At 38.6% G+C, this 20,439-nt stretch overlaps 2 protein-coding genes across 5 annotated transcripts in view; one reads left to right on the top strand and one right to left on the bottom strand.

Annotated features, from left to right (window-relative positions):
• CGA (glycoprotein hormones, alpha polypeptide) overlaps positions 1–20,439 on the top strand; it is a 349,628-nt gene that overhangs the window by 102,906 nt on the left and 226,283 nt on the right. The gene's annotated exons all lie outside the window — the stretch shown is intronic.
• The window catches only part of ORC3 (origin recognition complex subunit 3), a 34,456-nt gene continuing 16,386 nt past the window's right edge, over positions 2,370–20,439 (bottom strand). The window contains exons 12-20 of one of the 4 annotated variants that reach the window (XM_064650010.1): positions 18,594–18,710; positions 17,643–17,722; positions 13,411–13,544; positions 10,924–11,006; positions 10,353–10,450; positions 9,308–9,449; positions 4,969–5,085; positions 4,149–4,228; positions 2,370–2,944 (exon numbers count right to left, since the gene is read on the bottom strand). In XM_064650010.1, coding sequence (XP_064506080.1) covers positions 2,839–2,944; positions 4,149–4,228; positions 4,969–5,085; positions 9,308–9,449; positions 10,353–10,450; positions 10,924–11,006; positions 13,411–13,544; positions 17,643–17,722; positions 18,594–18,710 — 957 coding nt within the window. In that variant the 3' untranslated portion in view covers positions 2,370–2,838. Of the gene's footprint in view, positions 2,945–4,148; positions 4,229–4,826; positions 4,889–4,968; positions 5,086–9,307; positions 9,450–10,352; positions 10,451–10,923; positions 11,010–13,410; positions 13,545–17,642; positions 17,723–18,593; positions 18,711–20,439 lie in introns of those variants that run through there. The other 3 variants (XM_064650009.1, XR_010429365.1, XM_064650011.1) reach the window with 3 other exon arrangements.

Consider the following 20,439-nt stretch of genomic DNA (forward strand, 5'->3'; position numbering starts at 1 on the left):
AGAACAGCATCTATAACAGTAGAGAAAGAGTTTGAAAACTTAAAACAAGTGTTAACTTGCATTCAGGTCTGATTTTTGGCAGTAGTTTTGTTGCAAGATGTGGCTACCTAAGAATATGATACAGTTCAGAACCTTTATGCTGTTACAGTTTCAGAGCTACTGCAGACATTGGCACTTTGTTTTTGTCCTCTGTTTTCAGTGAACATTGCAGACAGTGGAGGTTTCATGGAGTATCTGCAGAACATGTTTTTACCATGCAGACAGTTGTAGAAACTAGCCTTTAATTCTGCACTTGAAATCTCCTGTCTGTATTTCAGTGAAGATACATGAGGTTGTCTAAGCTGTTACTGATGTTGGTTTCAGATTCGGTGATGCTAAGGTCTTTCCTGGCAGGTAGGACTCTGACTACAAAGTCCTGCATCTGAAGAAAGAGAGGCAAACTAAATTAAATTTATGATCTCTTTTCTTAGGTTTGTGTTTTTAACTGTTCAATCTTCCTACCCTCTTTGCTGAAGAAAATGAAATTACACAGTACTTCCTACGTAATTTTATTGAATATACATGTCTTTATACATCTTTATACATCTTGCAGTCTTAAGTGGCAAGTACAGAATTAAAGATTTGATCCTGAGAAACCATATGTAGCACAGCAAATGTGACTTTAACCTTAAAAATTTATGTTATTAGTTAAAGGGAAGAAACAGCCAATAACTATTAATTTTACTGTTTTAATGTGATGTTGCCTGCACATTTGGGGATTAAAGGCCACACACTGTTGAGGCTGGCTTCTCTTTATTTCTGAATGTTTTACCCGCCAGGGGTGTGAAAGTTAGCTAGTGTGAGGTTAGCAGAGGGGAGGTGACAGGGGACAGCTGTGCAGCAGAGGTCGTGGCTCCCTGTCCTCTTGCACATCAGAGAGACATTTGGTGCTGCTCTCTTTCATTTGTCAAGTTCCTTTGCAAGATAAATGGGTGAGGTTCAGGACGGGCTGTTCAGTGTTCCCCTCTGCTGAAACAGCTCGCTTTCCTCTCTGCTGCTGGAGAGCCTCACACACAAAGACTGCTACGAGACAGGTCCTGAGCTTGGTTCTTTGCAGGGAAGAACAGTGGAATTCTTTACCCCTGTGTCTTCGTGGAACTTTTAGAAGTGCTCCACTGAGATGCTAAAAACTCAACACTCTTTGAGTTTTCATAGTTGTTTCCCAGGGTGTATGTTCAGGCAGTATAAAGGCTGATAAACTCAGCCTCCTTCTCCTAACTAACTGGCACCATTTAGAACCAGGCCCTCCCTTAAGCACAGCAGGATGTGTTGCTGTGTCTGCAATTAGAGCAATTGGAAAATACTCCTACCCTCTCTGAAGGTGTTTAAAACAAGCCTGACCTATCTTATATAGATTCCTGGGGAAACAGCTTGGTAAGTTACTGGTTCTTGTAATAGGACTTCCCCCCTTCTAGTGAGATCTGGTTTATCTGGTTGAGTCCTCAGAGCTCCAGGCTATCCTTTCCAGTTGTTTTGAGTAGGCTGAAGTGCCAGTGCAACTAAGTGGGAGAATGTGGAGTTTAGTGGTGGCTGAACATGTGCTCAAAGAGCAGCACTTCACTGCCTCAGAAGGAAAGTGAGCCCTGTAATCCTCTCTGTCAGCTGAGGATGTCTGGAAGCTTTTTTGAGGTACATACAGTGTTTTACAATAAACTGATTACCACTCAGCTTTGAAGTCTGAGAGGGACAAAGTCTGAACACCTCTCTTAAGTGAGGCCCTCCAAGGTGTTAAGGCTGACCCGAAGTCCCCGCCTCTGTCAAGCCCTCAGGGCATGGCAGACACTCTGCTCTGGAGGGCAACACAGCTTTTCCCCTTTGGTTTCCAAGGCTTTTCCCATGGTTGAAAAACACAGGACGCTGGCATCAGCATAAAAACATTTGCTCCCCAAACCGAGTCAAGCAAAAAGGTTGGGCTGAGAAGGTTCTTTGAAGATCTGTCATGTGAGCAGTGCTTTTACATGCACAGCCTATAGTTACTTTCACACAGGTGTTTGCCTGCCTACAGCACAAATCCTTGGCAAAGAGGGAGGTTTACATTGTGTGCTTTAGGTGTGGATTTTACTGCCTTCCTCTAATGTGCATGAGTGCCATGTTGTCACATAGTCTGTACTGACACAAGTTTCCCTGACAGCAAAAGTCGGCTAGTACTGATCAACTTCACTAGAAAAAGGGGATGATTTAAACAGTTCACTTTTGCTCTTCTCAAAGAGCAAAAATTTGTATATTCACAACTATTCTTGGGGACATAACTATGTCACCTTCTCTTCCTCAAGAAGCAGTTTTTAGGGAGTTAGGACCAGTTTTGAAGAACATACAACAGAGGCTGAACATGGAAGTTCATTGTTGTTTTTAGCGTACTTGTTTTATTTATTTTTAAATCAAGTTCAGGGATTTGGAAGGCATTTTATAATAATGACTCAAGTCCTATCAGCTTATAAGCATGTTAATAATACTGCTTCATCACTTCTGTAGCTTACACAGCCAGTGTTGTCCTTTTGGCTTGCTAGCCTGAGTTATGTCAGTGTACTGTTAAATACCACACATCAAAGAAGATTGAAACTGGCACAACAATACAGTATTTGGAACATGGGCATTAATAGTGCAGTACATTGCACAGGAAGGATGAGCATTAAAAAACAACATCGCTATTCAAGCCTGCCCAGGCACTGGGAATGTATCTCACAACATTCAGCCACTGTTGACTTTGACTCAGTAGCAAAGATAGCGAGGACTGGTTCAGTGAGAACACAGCCATTGCAGTGTTGGAAAGAACAGGTTTATTAGCACCTTGGTGGCACGTTAACAGCCCCCCCATGTCAGCCTTGCCACATGGTCAGTTTTCTGCTTGCTGGGCTTTATGAAGCCCAAGAGTTCCAGCTCAGAAACAGCTCGAATAAAGCGAGCGCTGGACATTTCAGTAAAGGAAACCAAGCACACTTTTTATGACACATTGATGGAGTTCTCTCTAGGAGGGGAAGATTTCTAAGTCACGCCAAGCACAGACGGCTTGCACAACATGTTGCACAATAACGCTGTTGGAAATAAGGGCAGAGCATGATTTGCCTACAGAAGCACAAATCTTCAATCTAATCAGTACTTCTGCTACATGCATACAATGTAGCAACAAAGGAAGAGTTCCTTTCCCCACTGCTAAGAGAAGCTTAAAGCCTACAAAGATACTAATTTCGTGGTGTCTCAGAAGAATTTATACTTCGTGCCTCTTGACAAAAAAAAGGAAAGATAGATAATTATAGAGATTTGTTTTTGATATTTCATAAAACAGCACCACCTTCTCCTTACTTTCTATTCACTATATCTTTCTTGCTGCATTCCTGACATACAGCTTTTATTCCTGAGTTAGAGAATTCAGTTTACTGTGAGTGTTAATTACCAGTGGAGCTTGTAAAAAAGGAAAGGCCTTATACTAAAGAAAAGCAAAGTATAGTATTAGAGCACATAAATATATGTGCTCTAAGCTTCCTTTTGTACAACTATTCATCTCTACTCTGTGGCAGCACTACTGCTGTAGCCATGGGTTTTGGTTCTAATGCTCATCCATTAAATATTTTTCATTCCTCAGTTCAGGATCAGAGTTGATTAGTTTCCACAAAACCTTCATTCTGCTACTTACTTTGTCCTAAGGTACTGGAACTCACGGCTTCTACTGAGACACCACATTTGTAAGTGACTCCTCTGCTAGTGCTTTCATCTTCCTCATAATGGACTACTTGTTTCTATTTCTCCATCTGCTCTCTAGGTCACAGCCCTCCTACCATCTGTTCCCCAGTAATGCCTTACCCCTATACAGCAGCTATACAAACTCTGAGATGATTTAACCAAACAGTTTCAACTTGTTTTATGGACTTTTGGTTCTGTTTCAGACCCAAACAATTCCTATGGACAAAAGCTGCTCTCCTGCCTCACCACTCCCATCCCAACTGTTTCAGCAGATCTGTTTCTTAGACATTTTCAGTCCATTATGGCTGTTTAAAGTAGTATTTTTTTCTGAAATTAGTTATCAGTGCACATGAACCTGTATTTTAAAAACATTGGTTCATAAATCCTTTAAGCATTTAAATGTCAAGGTTGAGAGAAATGAGAAAGGATACTGGATAATATCATCCATCTGGTCTGAGGAAGCTGTATCTGCATTTGGTTCCTCACCTGCCATCACCACAGTTGAGAAAGCCTAGAAAGAGAAAAGCAGCACAGATTTAATACAGTTCACAGACAGAGCTGCATATAAAATAGTGAGCTCTGAGCCAATGGCTATCACTCAGGAGGATTGAGATCTTGGAGTGATAGCTCTACGAACATGTCAATTCAGCAACAATCAAAAGAGCAAGCAATACAGAATGCAAGACATCACTCAGTGAGCTCATGTGCCTCCAATTTTAAATCTCAAAACAGTTCTGGGTACTGACCCATTCTCAAAGAAACCACAGAACTGAAAAATATTTTCAAAGTGAGACTGCTTAAACATTCTGAGGAAATGAGAAAGGTAAAGCTGGCTGTGCAGAAATCTATAAACTGAGGGACAGCAGGAGTCTGAGTAGGAAAATACAGTATACAAACAAGGCAGCAGCAAAGAACACAGAACAAGCAAAAGGAGTATCCTCTAAACTGCAGGTAGTTAAGCTAAACAGTTTCTTGCCAGGGGATGCTGTGAAGCACAAAATGTGACCTGTGCCAAACATAAAATACAAGCAGAAGCAAAATATTTTCATCACAGAGTAACAGTGCTGGAAATAAATGATTCACAATAGAGGAAGACTGATTGGAATTACTGTGTGTTCTTGTGGTCTTGTGGACCAAGGTATGCCAAGGATCTAAGCTGTCAACAGGGGCACTAAAGAAAAGCAGACATGCAGAAAAAGATAAATCAGAATACTGAAAGCAGGTAAAGGTAGTATTTGCATCATCACATACCTCTAACCAGTCAACGAGATTGATTAATCTGCCACACTCCAAATGAAGTTTATACACTATGCAAATGTCAGGGGCTTTATTAGAAATGCTTCCTCCATCACACTTCAAAGCTTGATTCTGATGAAAAAAATTGAAGGCAGTAATTTTGATGGGTTTTTAATCATGAACAATTTTAAGGGCTAGTTATAACTATTCCAGGAAATTCAGATGGCAGGTATTCTAACCAAATGTTTCCTGTTTGTGTGTAATGGCAAGGTGATAGCACAAAGAAGAAGAAAAAAAAAACAAGCAGGAAAATAAGAAAACATACCATAAAAAAAAGGCAAACAAAATGCCACCCAGCTACTTCACTCCTGGTGTTCCTTCTGTGAATTTGTACACTTATACCATCTCTACTATAAAGAGTGGTTATCTGACTAGGCTTTTACCCAGTTCTTTTGCTAGTGCTATTTACATATGAAATACTCTGTTTTATGGACTCAGGAAAAGAAACAAGTCATGATTTGCCTATGTAGAAAATAGAAAAGTATCCCTTCCCCCTACACCCTCAAAAGGAAGAGGAAGACTTAGTATAGATCTGTCAGATGTACTAAAAACCACAATTGCTTCTCTCTTATCAGAGTTTTATGTTTGAAATGTAACCATTATTCATCTCTGGCTTGAAACTCAGCACCTATAAAAGCAAAAGTCTGATTTCTCACGAAGTATTCTATATTTCAGGAAATTCGTAGAATCACTAAGGTTGGAAAAGCCCTCTAAAATCATCAAGTCCAACTGTTAACCAAGCACTGCCACGGCCACTTCTACACCATGTCTTTTAGTGCCACACTACCTTTCTTTTATCTCTCTCCAGGGATGGTGACTCCACAACTTCCCTGAGCGACACGTTCCAGGGCTTGACAACCCTTCCCAGGAAGACAATTTTCTAAATATCCAATCTAAACCTCCCCTGGTGCAACTTGAGGCCATTTCCTCCTCCTATCACTAGCTGCCTGGGAGAAGAGACCGACCCCCACCTGGCTACAACCTTTCAGGTAGTTGTAGAGAGCAATAAGGTCTCCCCTGAATGTCCTTTTCTCCAGACTAAACAACCCCAGCTCCCTCAGCAGCTCCTCACAGGACTCAGTCCCTAGAGCCTTCACCACCTTTACTGCTCTTATCTGGACCTGCTCCAGCACCTCAGTGTCCTTCCTGAATTGAATGGCCCAGAAATGGACACAGGACTCAAGGCGTGGCCTCACCAGTGCTAAGTACAGGGGGCCAATCCCTTCCCTAGTCCTGCTGGCCACACTGTTCCTGATACAGGCCAGGGTGTCATTGGCCTTCCTGGCCACCAAGGCACACTGCTGGCTCATGTTCAGCTGCTGTTGACCTGCACCCCCAGATCCTTTTCTGGCAGCTTTCCACTCGGATACAGGTCATCAGCACTGAACCATTTACTTGAGAAGTAGAAAAGTCACTTGAGCCAGAGGCAAAATTCCCAGGTACAGCTGCAGAAATTTACAGCATTTCGTTTCAGTTTCATGCACTCTAAGAAGTCAGCCCTCTTAACATGAAAATAACCACTGATCACAGAAATTCAGTTCACAGAAATTTTTTCTAAAATGCTTTTAGATGCTAGTAAAATATACAAGCTATTTTGGAAAGTTATAAACCTCTAGCAATGACACCTTTATAAGTAAATGCTTTCCAAGATAGGAAAGAAGGCTGGGCAAAGAATATAACTTTGCTCAAGAATCTCTAGCTTACTTTTCATAAATCTCAATTCCTGCAATTTGTGAGACTTAGATCCAATTTGGACACTAGCACCTATGAGACGTTTCGCACTTTCCAGAACACCTAGCAATCTTCAAGTTTATTTACTCTACAAGGAACACAAAAGTTCCAGACATTAGGTTAATGTCTGTCAGTTCAGTCCAGATCGTTTCCAGAAAAATTCAGAGAAACATGGCTAAATCCTCAAAATGTGACAGTGCAGACATTAGTTTACCAGACTGTAATTCAGGAGCGTATCAGAACAGTTTCAAATACTCCTGCGTTACTAACCAGCACACATGAGGTTATACCTTCTGACTGATCTAGATCTAGTGGTTCATCACTGCCGAGAAGGGTAACCCTACATCCTTCTCTTTTCCCCTCTCCTACTGCACCTGACTCTATGGCTTCCTACTACTCAGCCATGTGCCAACCTGGCATTGCTGGACATTTTGCATTGATTTTCTAGTTTTAAGGTCAGGACAGTTATCACAACCAAGAGAGGATGCAACTTCCTGAGCAACTGTACTCTCCTGAGCAGGTTTACCTGTAGAAATTAGTCCTTAGCTGGACCACATACAAGTGCCAAGAATGATCCAGAAAAGATATTACTGACTGGCACTGCAGGGTCTCTCCCAGCACCTGCCAGATCCCAGCCTTGCCTGTGATAACTAGGCCAAGTGTTTGCAGCACAGCAGGAGGGAGCTGCAGCTGCCATCAGGGAAACCTCAGCTTCCTGAGGCAGCAGCACACGCGATGTCCTCCAGAGCAAATAACTAGGCTGACATGCAGGAAGGTGCCCTAGAATGAGCAGCCAGTTGTGAAACCATCTGTACAGCACAGAGGTGCTGCTTCTGAAAGAAGGGAATGGGAGTGGGAGCAACCCAGAACACTGCTGATGAGTGTTCTTGCCTGACCCTGTCCCTAGAAGCTGGAGAGAGGACTGACTCCTACCTTGCTCTGGAATCAATGTTGTTATCGCAAGGACCAAATCCTCTTTCCCTGATAAGGAAGCTGGTACCCCAAGTTACAACTTATTGAATTTTCAAGGGATCAGTGAAAACAGAATTACACTGGTTTTGGTGCAGGTTTTTTGGGTTCTTCTTTTTCTTTTTTTGTTCTCCATGATAAATATTCTGCTAAATAAATAACTGGACTGGATTCCTGTAAGCAATGCATTACATATTAATCACTCACTGGTACTCCACTGAGGCCCTTTTCCGTCCTAGCCTTCTTGAAAGGACAGCTCTAGAGAACTTTGCTCTGGTCGTGGCACAGGAACACACAAGCCATGCAGAAGTCATAGATACAATTAAGAAAATATTTATTGGGCTCACATGGATTAAAATGCTAGGCAAGGTACTCAGCCAATACTGCTGCTGTTAGAAACCACGCCAAACCTTCACAGTCTTCTCAGAAAACATTGTAAATATGTTAAAGCATGTCAAAGAACAAAGTACAGGATGACAGAGGGATTTAAATCCTATCAACTCATCAAAGAGGATACTTATTAAACGTATCAGCAGTTAGATTTTGCTAGCTGTCCTATATTTTTTACAGGTTTTCTAATAATATAAATTACTGAGATCCATATTAGGTTTCTTTAATGGTAGCTCACTGTTTTTTCACAAATAAGCTCTGTAAGTGGTTTTAGAAATAACTCTGTCACACAGTAAAACCGACAACCCTCATTCAAATCAAGGCACAGAGCCAACAAACCCAATACAAATCGGGTTGTAGATTTCAAAGACTGATCTCTATCAAGTTTGATTCCTGATAAGTGTTGGCTTTGACTAAAGTAACATGTAATTACTCAGATACAGCTACAACCAACGGTTTTTTTTCAAAACTATAACCGTGTTTCTAAGAAAATGTTAGGGCATAAGGACAACTTCCAAGTAGCATCTATAATCAAAGAGCAAAAGCAATATATGTTCACTCCTTTTCCAAATCCTGCTCTATTTCTTTCTTTTGGTCATCCTGTGAGTTTGACTTATGAAAGAACTGGAAAATGGGCTTCTTTTCTCCTCTAGAAAAGGGCAGGGTCAGCTGATAAAATCAAGGACAACCCTTTTCCTGGACTCAGAAAACAAAGGATATCAATACACAACAATATGCTGTATTTCAGCTGTTTTCATGTTATCACTCCGCCTGAACAGCCTTCATCTTACAGCTAATCTACACAGTGAGGACTAAGCACCAGCTCTATAAAGAAAGTCTTTGGAAAGAGTAACAGACATTGTATTTTATTCCATGGACAGTCATCCCATTTGTAGTGGAGGACAAAATTACTTTTCTGCTACCTCTACAGGAGAAAGAAAAATATTCTGACTAGACCACACTCTGGAAAATGGATTCCTCATATAGAACTCTTTCCGGAATTACCTTTTCTATTTCAGCCAGACAGATTCCCTAACTCTTTGAACAAAGTCCCTAGTTGCTTATCAATACTTGCTAGTTCTCTGCAAAACAGCTGAATGTGTGCCAAGCTTCACGAAACAGCAAAACTAATCCTTGCACACCATCTTCACACGTAGCCTTCAGAAACTACTCCAGCACCACGAACAACTCACTTGTTTCTTACCTTCAGGTACCAGTGTGGGTTATTTAAAGCTGTATGAAGTGCAGTTCTCGGGGCAGCATTCAAGTGCCCACGGAGAACAGCAGCTGTGTTGAAATACAGTATCTCATGCAGAGTCCTGCGGTCTGCAGGAACCAGGTATTTTCTGAAAAAGCATGGGGTATGGGGAAAGTGGGGGAGACACAAGCCTCAGCTTAAGGGAAATAACAGAAGTCTGCTGCAGTCAGAGACTACAAGAATGTATGTTTCCCAACCAGTACAGACAAATCTCTGAAAAAACAATATGAACAGCACTGAAAAAAAACCTTTTAAGCAGAGAAGTCTGTTTTTAACTCTGCATCTAATGGATTTAGCATAGAACTCTAGCTGGGCCACTGACAAATTCAAAAATAAGGGCAGCAGATAAAATGCTAACACCCATCATGTACTCCATAGATTTTGCTTATCCATCCTGAGGCCTCATGATGAGTCTCTGCTCATCTTTGTCTTCATATCTGAAGCTTTTTTCTTGGTACAGTCATACTTCTGTTAGCTTCTCTGCCTCCCTCCCCGCCCAAGGCTCTATAATTAAGTGCCTTCATCTCTTCCCCCACCACAACAAGCCTTTCACATTTTCCACTACACAGCTGCCTCCAAAACTGTATCTGCTATTGCTTGCTCACCAAAACAGTTCCCAAAATGAACAGTATATCACACTTGACATCTGTACAGTTTCATAAGTAGAACAGATCAGCAAAGATTAGGGTAAAAACTCTTGACTTTTTTTCTGCTATATATACCCAGTCCTCCCTCAACTTTTTTTTCTGTAGCCAAAGTAAGATGGTCAATCCATATACCAATTATTTCAACTAATCTGCAGAAAAGAGGTGGGTTTTTTTAGTTATTGTTTTTAAAGACCTCCAAAAAAAGAACAGGAATCAAAAAAAAGTGTTCTGCAGGGACCAAGACACAATTTCAATGAGACTAACACGTCAGTAAAATTTCATTTGCAACTTATGTTGTTCAGTTAGTGCAAACTAATGCAGGAATATAAAATGGGAAAGCTCACCTTACAAGACTGTCTATATAGTCAACAACTTCAAACCGAAGCATTTCAAACTTTGTCAGTTTCTTAGACCGCCTTGATTCCTTCAACTCCAACAAAGTCTTTAAAAAAAAGTGGTGCATAAAACTACATGGGAGGTAGTTATTCTCTAGAGAACACAATCTATATGTTTAACATGTATAATTATTTTTTGCTGGCATGTCTTCACTGATGATGTTTGAACACATGATTGTGCAGTTATTTTCCAATGTATTCAATTCTCAAACCCATAGCAGTTTGGGAAATTCAAAGACACATGTGTTAGGCAGAATGTTCAAATTAGTAGTTAAATAAAAAGAAAACATCTACTTTGCATTTTAAAATCCTAGTTTATGATAGATATTTTCTATAATTTTCTATGTGTCAGGAGGGCCTGACATACGTAGTTGGCATTTATTCATTCATTTTTAGGATGAGACACTTATACACAACCTTTACGCAGAGCTCCAGCAAGCTGGGAAGAACTAACCATGAACAATTACATCTTAAATGATTCATTTAAGGAACTAGTCAATAAAGCCTGCACAGGCCTAACCTTCTGAAGATGATAAAGGTCTGTCTTCTTCTGGAGCTCCTTTTGTGATGATATGGACACATCTTGTTCTTGGAAAGCTTCTGCTACTAGAACAAAACTGATGTTTGATATGTGGGGTAAACTTTTCCTGTCTACCTATATAAACCCCCTAACCCAAGCAATCTGACAAGTGTTCAGTTACTTGTTCACATAGACCCAAACACAGGCAGCTTTTGATCTTGCACCTTGTCAAACAAGGAGTCTGCAGTGCAGCTTAACCAACAGTAATTAACTAACTGAAGCAAGTCAGCCCTGAGCAAAGATCCAGCACAAGCCTTGCTCATCATATGGATTCTGTTTATGCTATCCTAGGTCATATTCTCAACATTTTTAAATTGGACAGATGAGTATTAGATACTACTGATGCTTTAGGAGTATTCAAAATGCCACACGCTGTATTTTCTCCCTTCTCATGTGAAGGAAAACACTGAGTGAGAAATGAGTTCTCCCTATGTAACCCAGGACTGCAACCAGAGCAGCAAAACAGAAGTGTGCTAAGGTATTTCATTGCCCAGTTTTATTCTCATCTTAATTTATAACAAAATTTCATTTTCATAGCCATATAGTTTGTTATCAATAGCACCAATTATTAGTAATTTTTATGAGAAAACAAAAAAGCAAAAACTTCCAAAGCATCATCAACACCAGGATAAGCAATAAACAATATCAAATCAAAAGCTAACTAGATTTCTTGCCTTACTTAAGAAGATAGTAGATGGAGGTTCCACCTATAGGTCACAAGTAAAGCTCCAATCAACAGTGACAATCATGATATATTAAAGCTTTTTTGTGACCTACATAGAATGATTTGCTATTTCCTGGGCCCTGTGGACATTTCTATGCGTGTTGAAGACTTCAAAACAGAAAACTTCCTCTCCACTACTACACCAATTTTTTTTCCCCCCAAATCCTTCAGCTCAAAATAGACTGAACATAAAGATATTTTGCTTCCTCAGGCTTCATGATTTTATGTTTTTCAGTTCATTAGGCAGTCAGGACAATGGACTTTGTTGTTGCTAAAAAAAAAATAATAGTATTTTGGACTACCCTTTCACTCTAAGGGTTCTGTGGGCAATTTGGGTACATAACATTTTTGGCAGACTTCTGAGAACTCCTGCTAAAGATCAATACAATCACATAAATATATAAAGTGAAAAGTTATCTAACTCAGTAACCTATTAATGTACAGTTTATTTTAACTTCCCCTTCTAATTTTTCCATTACAGCTTAAATCCACTTTGAAAACAAACTAAGATCATTCATGGATTCATTAGACCTTCTCTGCTTTAAAACCATCTTCAAATCCTAAGTGAAAATAAGTACTGTCTTTTTTGTTTTATAATTCTGCGAGTCCCTGAATTCCCAGAGTTGTTTTTCTTTATTTATTTCCTCAAGGTAAAAATCCAACTACTTAAAAGCCTTTTGCTTCAATTCTTTTTTAGCCAAACTAGATGAACCTTTAGGTTTTCCAGCATAGTTCAGATTCTTCAGTGCTGGTACCTTCAGTGACATACACGGCTTTTTCAAAGTGCTGACCTATTTCCTCTAGCACAGCTCTGCTATTACTACATCTATTAAAAAATACATGGAACAGGCAAGAGCCAATTCTTCTAAACAACGCTCAGTTAACCCTAAAGCATTGCAAGACTACTTTAATTAATATTGAATTAATTAAATGTTAATTAATTAATATTTGGTGGCTTACTGCCTACTTGTCCAATGCTAGGTAGCGACCACACTGGTAGTGAGCTTAATTAATATGCATAAAACAGACCAGATGATAACCAATTCATCTTTGAAAGGGGAGAACACTGAAGAGTGCTTCTCCATATTTCAGGGGAGGCAATGAAATTCCTATTCCAGAAGAATGCTGGATTACATCATACTCCTGTTTCAGAAGGAATATGTCAGCTTCTGAAAGACAGAAGGCTGTTGCTCTGAAATATGTCCTCTACCATGAACAACCAAATATATGGGCTTGACAAGCTACAGCATGTCAACAGAGCCCTGACAACTGGCCCTTGGTGTCCTAGCTCTGAACGTGCAGGTCAAAGAACTTCACATACATTTGGACTAAATACCACGTCATAAGGAAGTCTGCTGCTATTTATCTTTCAATACAGTTTTTAATTTGTTAAATGTTTTTGGCAATTGCAACGTATGCTAAAATGCTCAAAATACACGTATGAGACATTTAGCGAGTAATGTTTGCTGATCTGTCCAGTTTCTTAACTTACATCACTCTTGCATATCATAAAAAGCATGAACGCCACAGCAGTAAAGAATATAAACATTTTGTAATTTTGTGCATGTATTTAAAAAACAATCCTGCAAATCTGATGGTTTGATACAGTGACAGGATATCTTGGGGAAAATGAAACCCATTGGTCAGACAACAAAACAGCTTTTATATAATCCACAGTGGAACACATGATGGTACACACCCACCTTCTAGATTCTGAAACTCGGTCAAGAACTTCTTCAACTTTTCTACTGTCTTATCAAACTCTTTTCCGGAAGATGACAGCAAAATTTCCATGCATTGTTGAAGCATGGTTACCAAATCAGACTTATTCAACATCCTAAAAGGCATAATTGTTGACTGAAGTTAAAACACAGTGGTGAAACAGCTTTCAATGTTCTTAGTTGAAAAAGAGTTAAAAAAAAAAAATTGAAAAACTCCTTTTAAAAGAAAAAAATCTCCAGAATTTCAAGCATTTAGCCTAGCAGTAAAGTCCATTTTTTTTCTTGCTGTCATTAACAGAAAGAAACAAACCAATTTTGTTTGGTGAAGACATCCTTCACATTTTCCTGTAGAACAAAAGTTTTTTCTGATACTCTACCTAAAACCACTTGCTGAATACAGGAGTTACAATTTTTGAAACTGTGAGAGAGAAAAAAACCCTAAAAAGCACCAACCAACCAACCAACCAACCAACAAAACCCCAAGCCAAAAAAAAAAACCACCTTAAAACCCAAGTATGGTAGGATTCATAACTCACTCCCAAGAATGGTAAACAAAACAGTAAAAAAAAAAAAAATCAGTATGTAAACACACATTCACAAAATCCATTACTCTCTGTGATTCAGAATGACTCTCAAATGAAATCAGAATTGCTGGGGGTTTTGTTTGTTTTTGGTTTTTTTTGAATTGCTGTAAATCTAACCACCACTAGAATCTCAGAACCATTCAAGTTGGAAGGGATCTCTCGAGATTATCTAGCCCTACCTCCAGCCCTGGATTTACTTACTGTTAAATTACAAATGCCTTTTACAAATGTCACCAAGCACTGCTCAATCTCGTAATCTTAATTTAAATTACATCAAAGCAAGTCCTTGCAAATATCCATAAATAAAATCCAGAATTAGTCATTGCATCCAGCCAGTACCATTACACATGCATGTAACTTTTTTCATGCAGCATGAGAGGTTCCCATTGCTAAACACTCTGGTTCTGATCAACCATACATTTGTAAAGCCTCTCTTACTAAGAGCCCTTCCCAGTCCATTCTTGTGGGTTTGCTTTGCCTTATACAAAACAAAGGTGCTAATACAAAAAAACAATGCTAATCGTTTGAGAATTTTAGAAGACACAAAAAGCACAGCTACACAAAAAAGAGAGCATGACAAAGAATTAGAGTATGGTGGTCAGTGTGTCAGGCAGTGGGTTTCCATATCAGATACCTACCGACTAAGAAATTTAAGGAAGACTTCAGAAGAGGCTGGGGAAGCTCTGTGGATGTCTGGAGGGACAAGTGCAGTTTGAGCTCTAGCTTCTAGCTGGCAGTTGATGTTAAATGCTTATAAAAGTTAGAATTTGAAACTTCAGTTTATCTGCTTCAGGGTTATGGATTTTTGCAAATCAGCTATTGCCTTCAGATACACTTGTTTTGTACAGAAAAGCATCAGGAGTTAGCAACACAAAGGATGGCCTTGACCACACAACAGGCTAAAAAACATTTTTAAACTGTCTTCTATAATGTAATGGGTAAACAACATAGCCTTGTTCCAGGCCAGACAAAACACTGCAATAATTAAACACCCAAGATGGACAGAGGACAAACAGATCTAGAGATCTGTGAATGAGAAAGAACAAATTTATTTTAGTAATATTATTCAAAATGAAACTGCAAGTTGTAGAAAAACTTATTTATGACAACAGTGGGATTATAGGGCCCAAAGAACAGAAAAAATGGTTATCATGTATGAGCAAACAGTAAAGGATCCTTTTCAACCTTTTACATTTGAGATTACTGCAAGGTATGCCAGTTATCAGAGAGTGGGGTTAAGATTTTGACTAGGAGTCAGGCTTACAGCAGAAAGTAAGATCTCAGATCATCATAAGGCAGTAAATAAATCTGATTATTCAGAGACAAGTTCTGAAAGAGAAGAAAGGAAGCTAGGATGAAGTCCACAGAAACTCCTTCTGAATGGTGAAGTGGGGAATCAACTGAAGAAATGATAACAGAGATTGGTCAGCACCAAAATGACGGAGTCACAGAAGGGCAGGACTGTGATAAGCAGCATGTGATGAAAAGCCATCACTGAGTGGCAGACAAAAAACAGACTACAATGTCTAGACAGAGGACAATAGGTCAGACTGCAAGTTTTGCCACCTAGAAGCTTGACCAGATGTCCCAGGCAGTTAGGTCCACATAACCAATCAAGTGAGACACTCTCCAGCATCTCTTATCTTCTCTCTCTTCTGACTGGATTAATCCAAAGTGAAATAAAGCTCACACTTTTTTGACTCTAGGCAACTCAAGAAGAATAACTACTGTCTAGAGTGCTAAAGTTAAATGACATGAAACATGATCTTTGGGGATAGCATTTCTAGTAGAAGAGATAAAAGCCTGTCCAAGGAAAGGCTGAAGTAGAAAAACCAACCACAAAAGAAACTCAATTCAACTGAAACCCCCACATTCAAACATAATTCACGAAAGGCAAAAGAGATACTTTGTTAGAAAGTGAGAAATAAGCTGATCCAAAGCTTTTCTATTTTTTACTTTCTAAATACAAGGAAAAAAAGATGGATTTTAGAAAAACATTAAAAAGAAGAATATGAGATGGGGAAAGGTGAACGTAAGGACATCAACAGGTGATGTGGCTCCTGGGAAGGCAGAGATATTAAGGAACAGTGAATAACTTCTAAACCTGAACAACAGGGGAAAAAAAAAGATTACGAGTCAAATTGGAAAGATCGCATTTTATCATTTTCTTCTAAAAGATGGCAAGCAAGATTCCATGTAGAAAAAGTAGGCACAAGAGGAAGTATGCGTAAAATGGAAGGTAGAATTAAAGTTACAAGCTGAAAAAAAAATAGTCACAGGTAGAATTCCAAGTATTTGAAGAAATTATGTTGGAGGAGTTTTGTTAGGAAATTAATAGACTTTCTGGATAAAAACAAAGAATCATAGAATCATCATCTATGAAAGGAATGACCACATTCACTGTATTTCTATCAGAAGCTCCCACAGTGGGAGCCAGGACCAGAAGAACAACAGGAGGGAGATGAACAGATAAGAATAAAAGGGGAGCAAGCCAGAATCTGATGGCAGCATCCGCTTTGAGATAGGAGACAGATGAATTCAGAGGATGAAAGCAAATTAAACATAGGAGAAGAAAAAGGAGGGGAAAATGGCCAAGTGTTAAGAGATTACAGACAGACAATACAGGAAAGCAGAATGACACATTTGTGGGCAAGAGTTGATAGGTGACTGAGTGCTGTCAAGATTCAGGAGAGTCAGAGAAGGAATAAGAGGGACAGATTGCAGAAATGACAAATCAAGCACGTAATCCTTTCAAAGGGATGAGAGTGAAGAACACAGAGCAGTGGCTATGTGTAAGAACCACTCAGTACGGCAAAGGTACAGTCTGAAGCATACATTTCCTTGTGTATATGAGCCCAGAAAGTTATTCTTCACCCACCACTGACATGTTTTTTCTATTCAGTTTTACAGTGTAACACATCAAACCTCACCAGCTCAGAGTCTCTAGAAGAGGCAGTTATGGCAATGGTGTCACATTGGCTCCCGTGCGACAGAACCGATGTATTATTTGAATGAATGCGATTATCAGGACACCTGCTACGTGTCTGTTTAAAGCACATTTAAAAGTCTGTAGCTGTAACACTGCAATTGAAATGTTTTCTATTAAGAAAATTGGCAGGCAACACCAGTGGAGGCTCTCCTAAAGTCCTACTCTTACAATAACAAAAAAAATTAACCCAGTCCCCATACAAACTATTAGACAAAAGAGGAACAGAGGAAAAGCAGTAAAATAAAAAAAGAAAGGTCTCAGCTACTGTTCATTTGGAACAGATTCTAATTTTCACAACAGATTAACATTTAAGCCAACTAACACTAATAATTTGATTGATAACATCTAACAAAATCATACTTTAAAAGACAAAACCCAAATCATGTTCTCATTCACACAAAATAATCTCAGTGGTTTCAGCATAATTACTTGGGATATATGAGATATTAGAACCTGGTTGAATTTCACAGAAATCAGTAGAAAAACAAAATAAAAACAGCAGTCATTTATATTTGCAAACAATCCTAAAGCTAGCTGTAAATATGTAATATCTTCAGCTTTAAGTTCCAAAATAACTGATGATTGATACTCTCCATGTGTACAGTGGTATTAAAACACAATGGGGGTGGGGGGGAAATCACCTTGCTAGCTGAAGAGATGACTCATACTCTTCTGTCTCCCACACTTGGTTTTCCAAACATGCACAGTGCAGCTCCCTGATCTGTTATGCAGAAGGTGAAGAAAGGATAAAATGTTTTACAAAGCAGTGCAGAAATCTTACAACAAGCTGTTCTAAGTAATATGCAATTCTTTTGGAGCTTGTTTCCCAAAGATGCAGAATGACTGCAAAAGAATTGTGAATATCTTCCAGAACTAAGCTTCTAGTGTTGCTGGGAGAGTGTGTTGTTCTGCACCAGGTTTCAAACAACTAACATTCAGATGAAGATAACTGCAATGAACAGAGAAGAACTCCAACCAAATGCCCAAGCTAAAATGTCCTGTTATTCTCAAATACTGGTACAGTTCATGCTGCATTTGCAGTTAGTGACAGACTCTAGTTAAGCATGTAATACCTGGAGAACTGAGAGACAAGTGCACATGCACAGACTATACTGCTCTTCTACTGGAAGAAGTTGCTGAGCATGAGAAAGTGGATTAATCACAATAGAGAAATAGGTTATTAAAAGCAATTATCACTGTTCCTTAACTATCATTTTTTCCTGTACAGAAGGTTGCTAAAAATTCAGTCTCTTCATCTGAATTTGACTAGTGATCTATCTAATAGGTGGTAGAAGAGTATACATTCTCTGCAATGCATATAGATGTCCCAGACGTGGGAAAGTCAATGTCTGGATTCTTTTACTGATTTGTGCATCTGCATCCTCCTGGAAACTCCTTCCTGTGGACTGACAAGGTATCACCTATGCCCGGAAAGAAATCACTGCTGCCCTCTGCAAGAAAGCATCTGTCTCCGTTTTAAGAAGCAGAGGGCAAAACAGCACATTAGTAAACAAAGAGAAAGAGTAAATATTTATTCAGACATCATACGTAGAGAAAAAATGCAACAAAACCCATATATAACAGTACATCACCTGCTTGCCCAAAGGATACTTTGGAAGAGAAGATGTGAAAACATGAAGACATCTCAGAACTGATACATAATTTTCGTGGTAAACATGTAAGTCCTCCAGCAGTTTCTGTGTTTCTTCCTACAGTGACAGAATAATTTTTTAAGTCATTCTGACATCCATTAAAAACTCTTATAAAGCACTTTAAATGACTCTGAAGTTTTGACAATGTAGTGCGCTATAATTAAAATCACCAATATTAAATTAAGATACTGAGCAAAAGAGCTCAGTTCAATAGTTCACTGCATTTACATGGTGTAATGTTAACTGTACTTTCTTCCTCCAGCTCACTAGAGATTTGTTATTGATTACAATTATTATTTTACCATTTTCACCTACAGTTAGGCCTTTAGATCTGGTACGTTATCTCACAATAATGAGACTATACACTATTCCTTTAATAGGCAAAAAGAAGTTATATAGCTACGTTTACTTGAAAATTTGCATTTTTATATTACAAATGCATCTAAAAATTTATTTCTTATATTGTGGGTGGTTGCTGTTTTTATTAGTTAGGTATACATAAAAAAACAGTTCACAGAAAATAAAGAAATATTCAGTTGCTGCTCCTACATGTTCTTAATTTCACTTTTTTGTATTCATGGGTTGAGAACTGCAGAAAAAAAAAAATCACATATTAGGAAAAAGAAATTATTGACTTCTGCTGGATGGATTCTCAGTATCACTGGCCTCTCATGGAAGCATATATTAACACTTCTGGAAAGTCCCACTCAAAAATTCTGGTAACTGTACTAATACTTTGGTCTCGTTACATTTAAGTTTGTGAATCAAAAGATCATCTCTCTCCTGTCCTCTGTCAAGGATAAAGAGGAAAAAAACACGGGATTCTCTACATATTTTATTGCTATTTTGCTCAACTCTGAGCAACCTATTCCATACAGACAGAGAAAAATAAAACAGGCCACTAAAGTTTCCTAAAGTTAAACTGAAACAAAAAGTATCAAAGAGAAAAGAAAAGCAAACAGTTGTCTGCAAGCAATATAAAGAAATACTAACCTACAGAAAGAAAAGGCATCATCCTGCAAAGACTGAATACCACAAAGACACTTGGTGCTATAAAGCTTTCTAGTGTTGAAAAATATTAATGACATTTCTCCCCACAGACTTTTTACATATTGAAATGTAAGGTCACTGATATAACAACTGTTTAAATGACTTCCAAGATGTTAGGGTAGACACTCAGAAGTTTGTACTTTAATTCTAAGTAGGATCATTAAGAAAAAAATTATCCCCACCACAAAAAAGCGATAAAAGAAAAAAGTTCTCTTTAATGCTGCTACATCAATCTTATTTCCCCAAACCCAGAGCATTATTAACCCATCTAGATTTGCCTCATCTTGCTTCTTAGCTCAAGACTGATGTAGTTAATATAAATAAATAGCAATGTATTTTGCCAAATAATGAAGTGAAAAGGCATATGCTGTTTTAGAAGAGTTTAAAAACCTTATTAGAAGACTATGCAATGTCATTTCCATAAATATAGATAACAGATATAGATCACCACTTTTACATAATTTCACATTAAATCTGCCATGAAAACTTTCAGACAGATTTGCTACAAATCACGATGTAAAACTGCTTTTAAAACTGATTATTTTAAGTAGGTGAAACTCTTCCCATAGTTATTAAAAAAAGTGGTAACAACATGGAATATAAATGCAGCTGATAAAGGGTATTGCAGATTTAGAGGCTAAGCTTGAAGACCAAGTTTACCTGGTCCTGAAATATGAACAGTAAATTTACATGAAAAAGTACCACAATGACTCTGAAAGTGTTTCCTAGGTTTAGA

Source organism: Pseudopipra pipra, chromosome 3, assembly GCF_036250125.1.
Source record: "Pseudopipra pipra isolate bDixPip1 chromosome 3, bDixPip1.hap1, whole genome shotgun sequence".
NCBI classification, from domain to species: domain Eukaryota; kingdom Metazoa; phylum Chordata; class Aves; order Passeriformes; family Pipridae; genus Pseudopipra; species Pseudopipra pipra.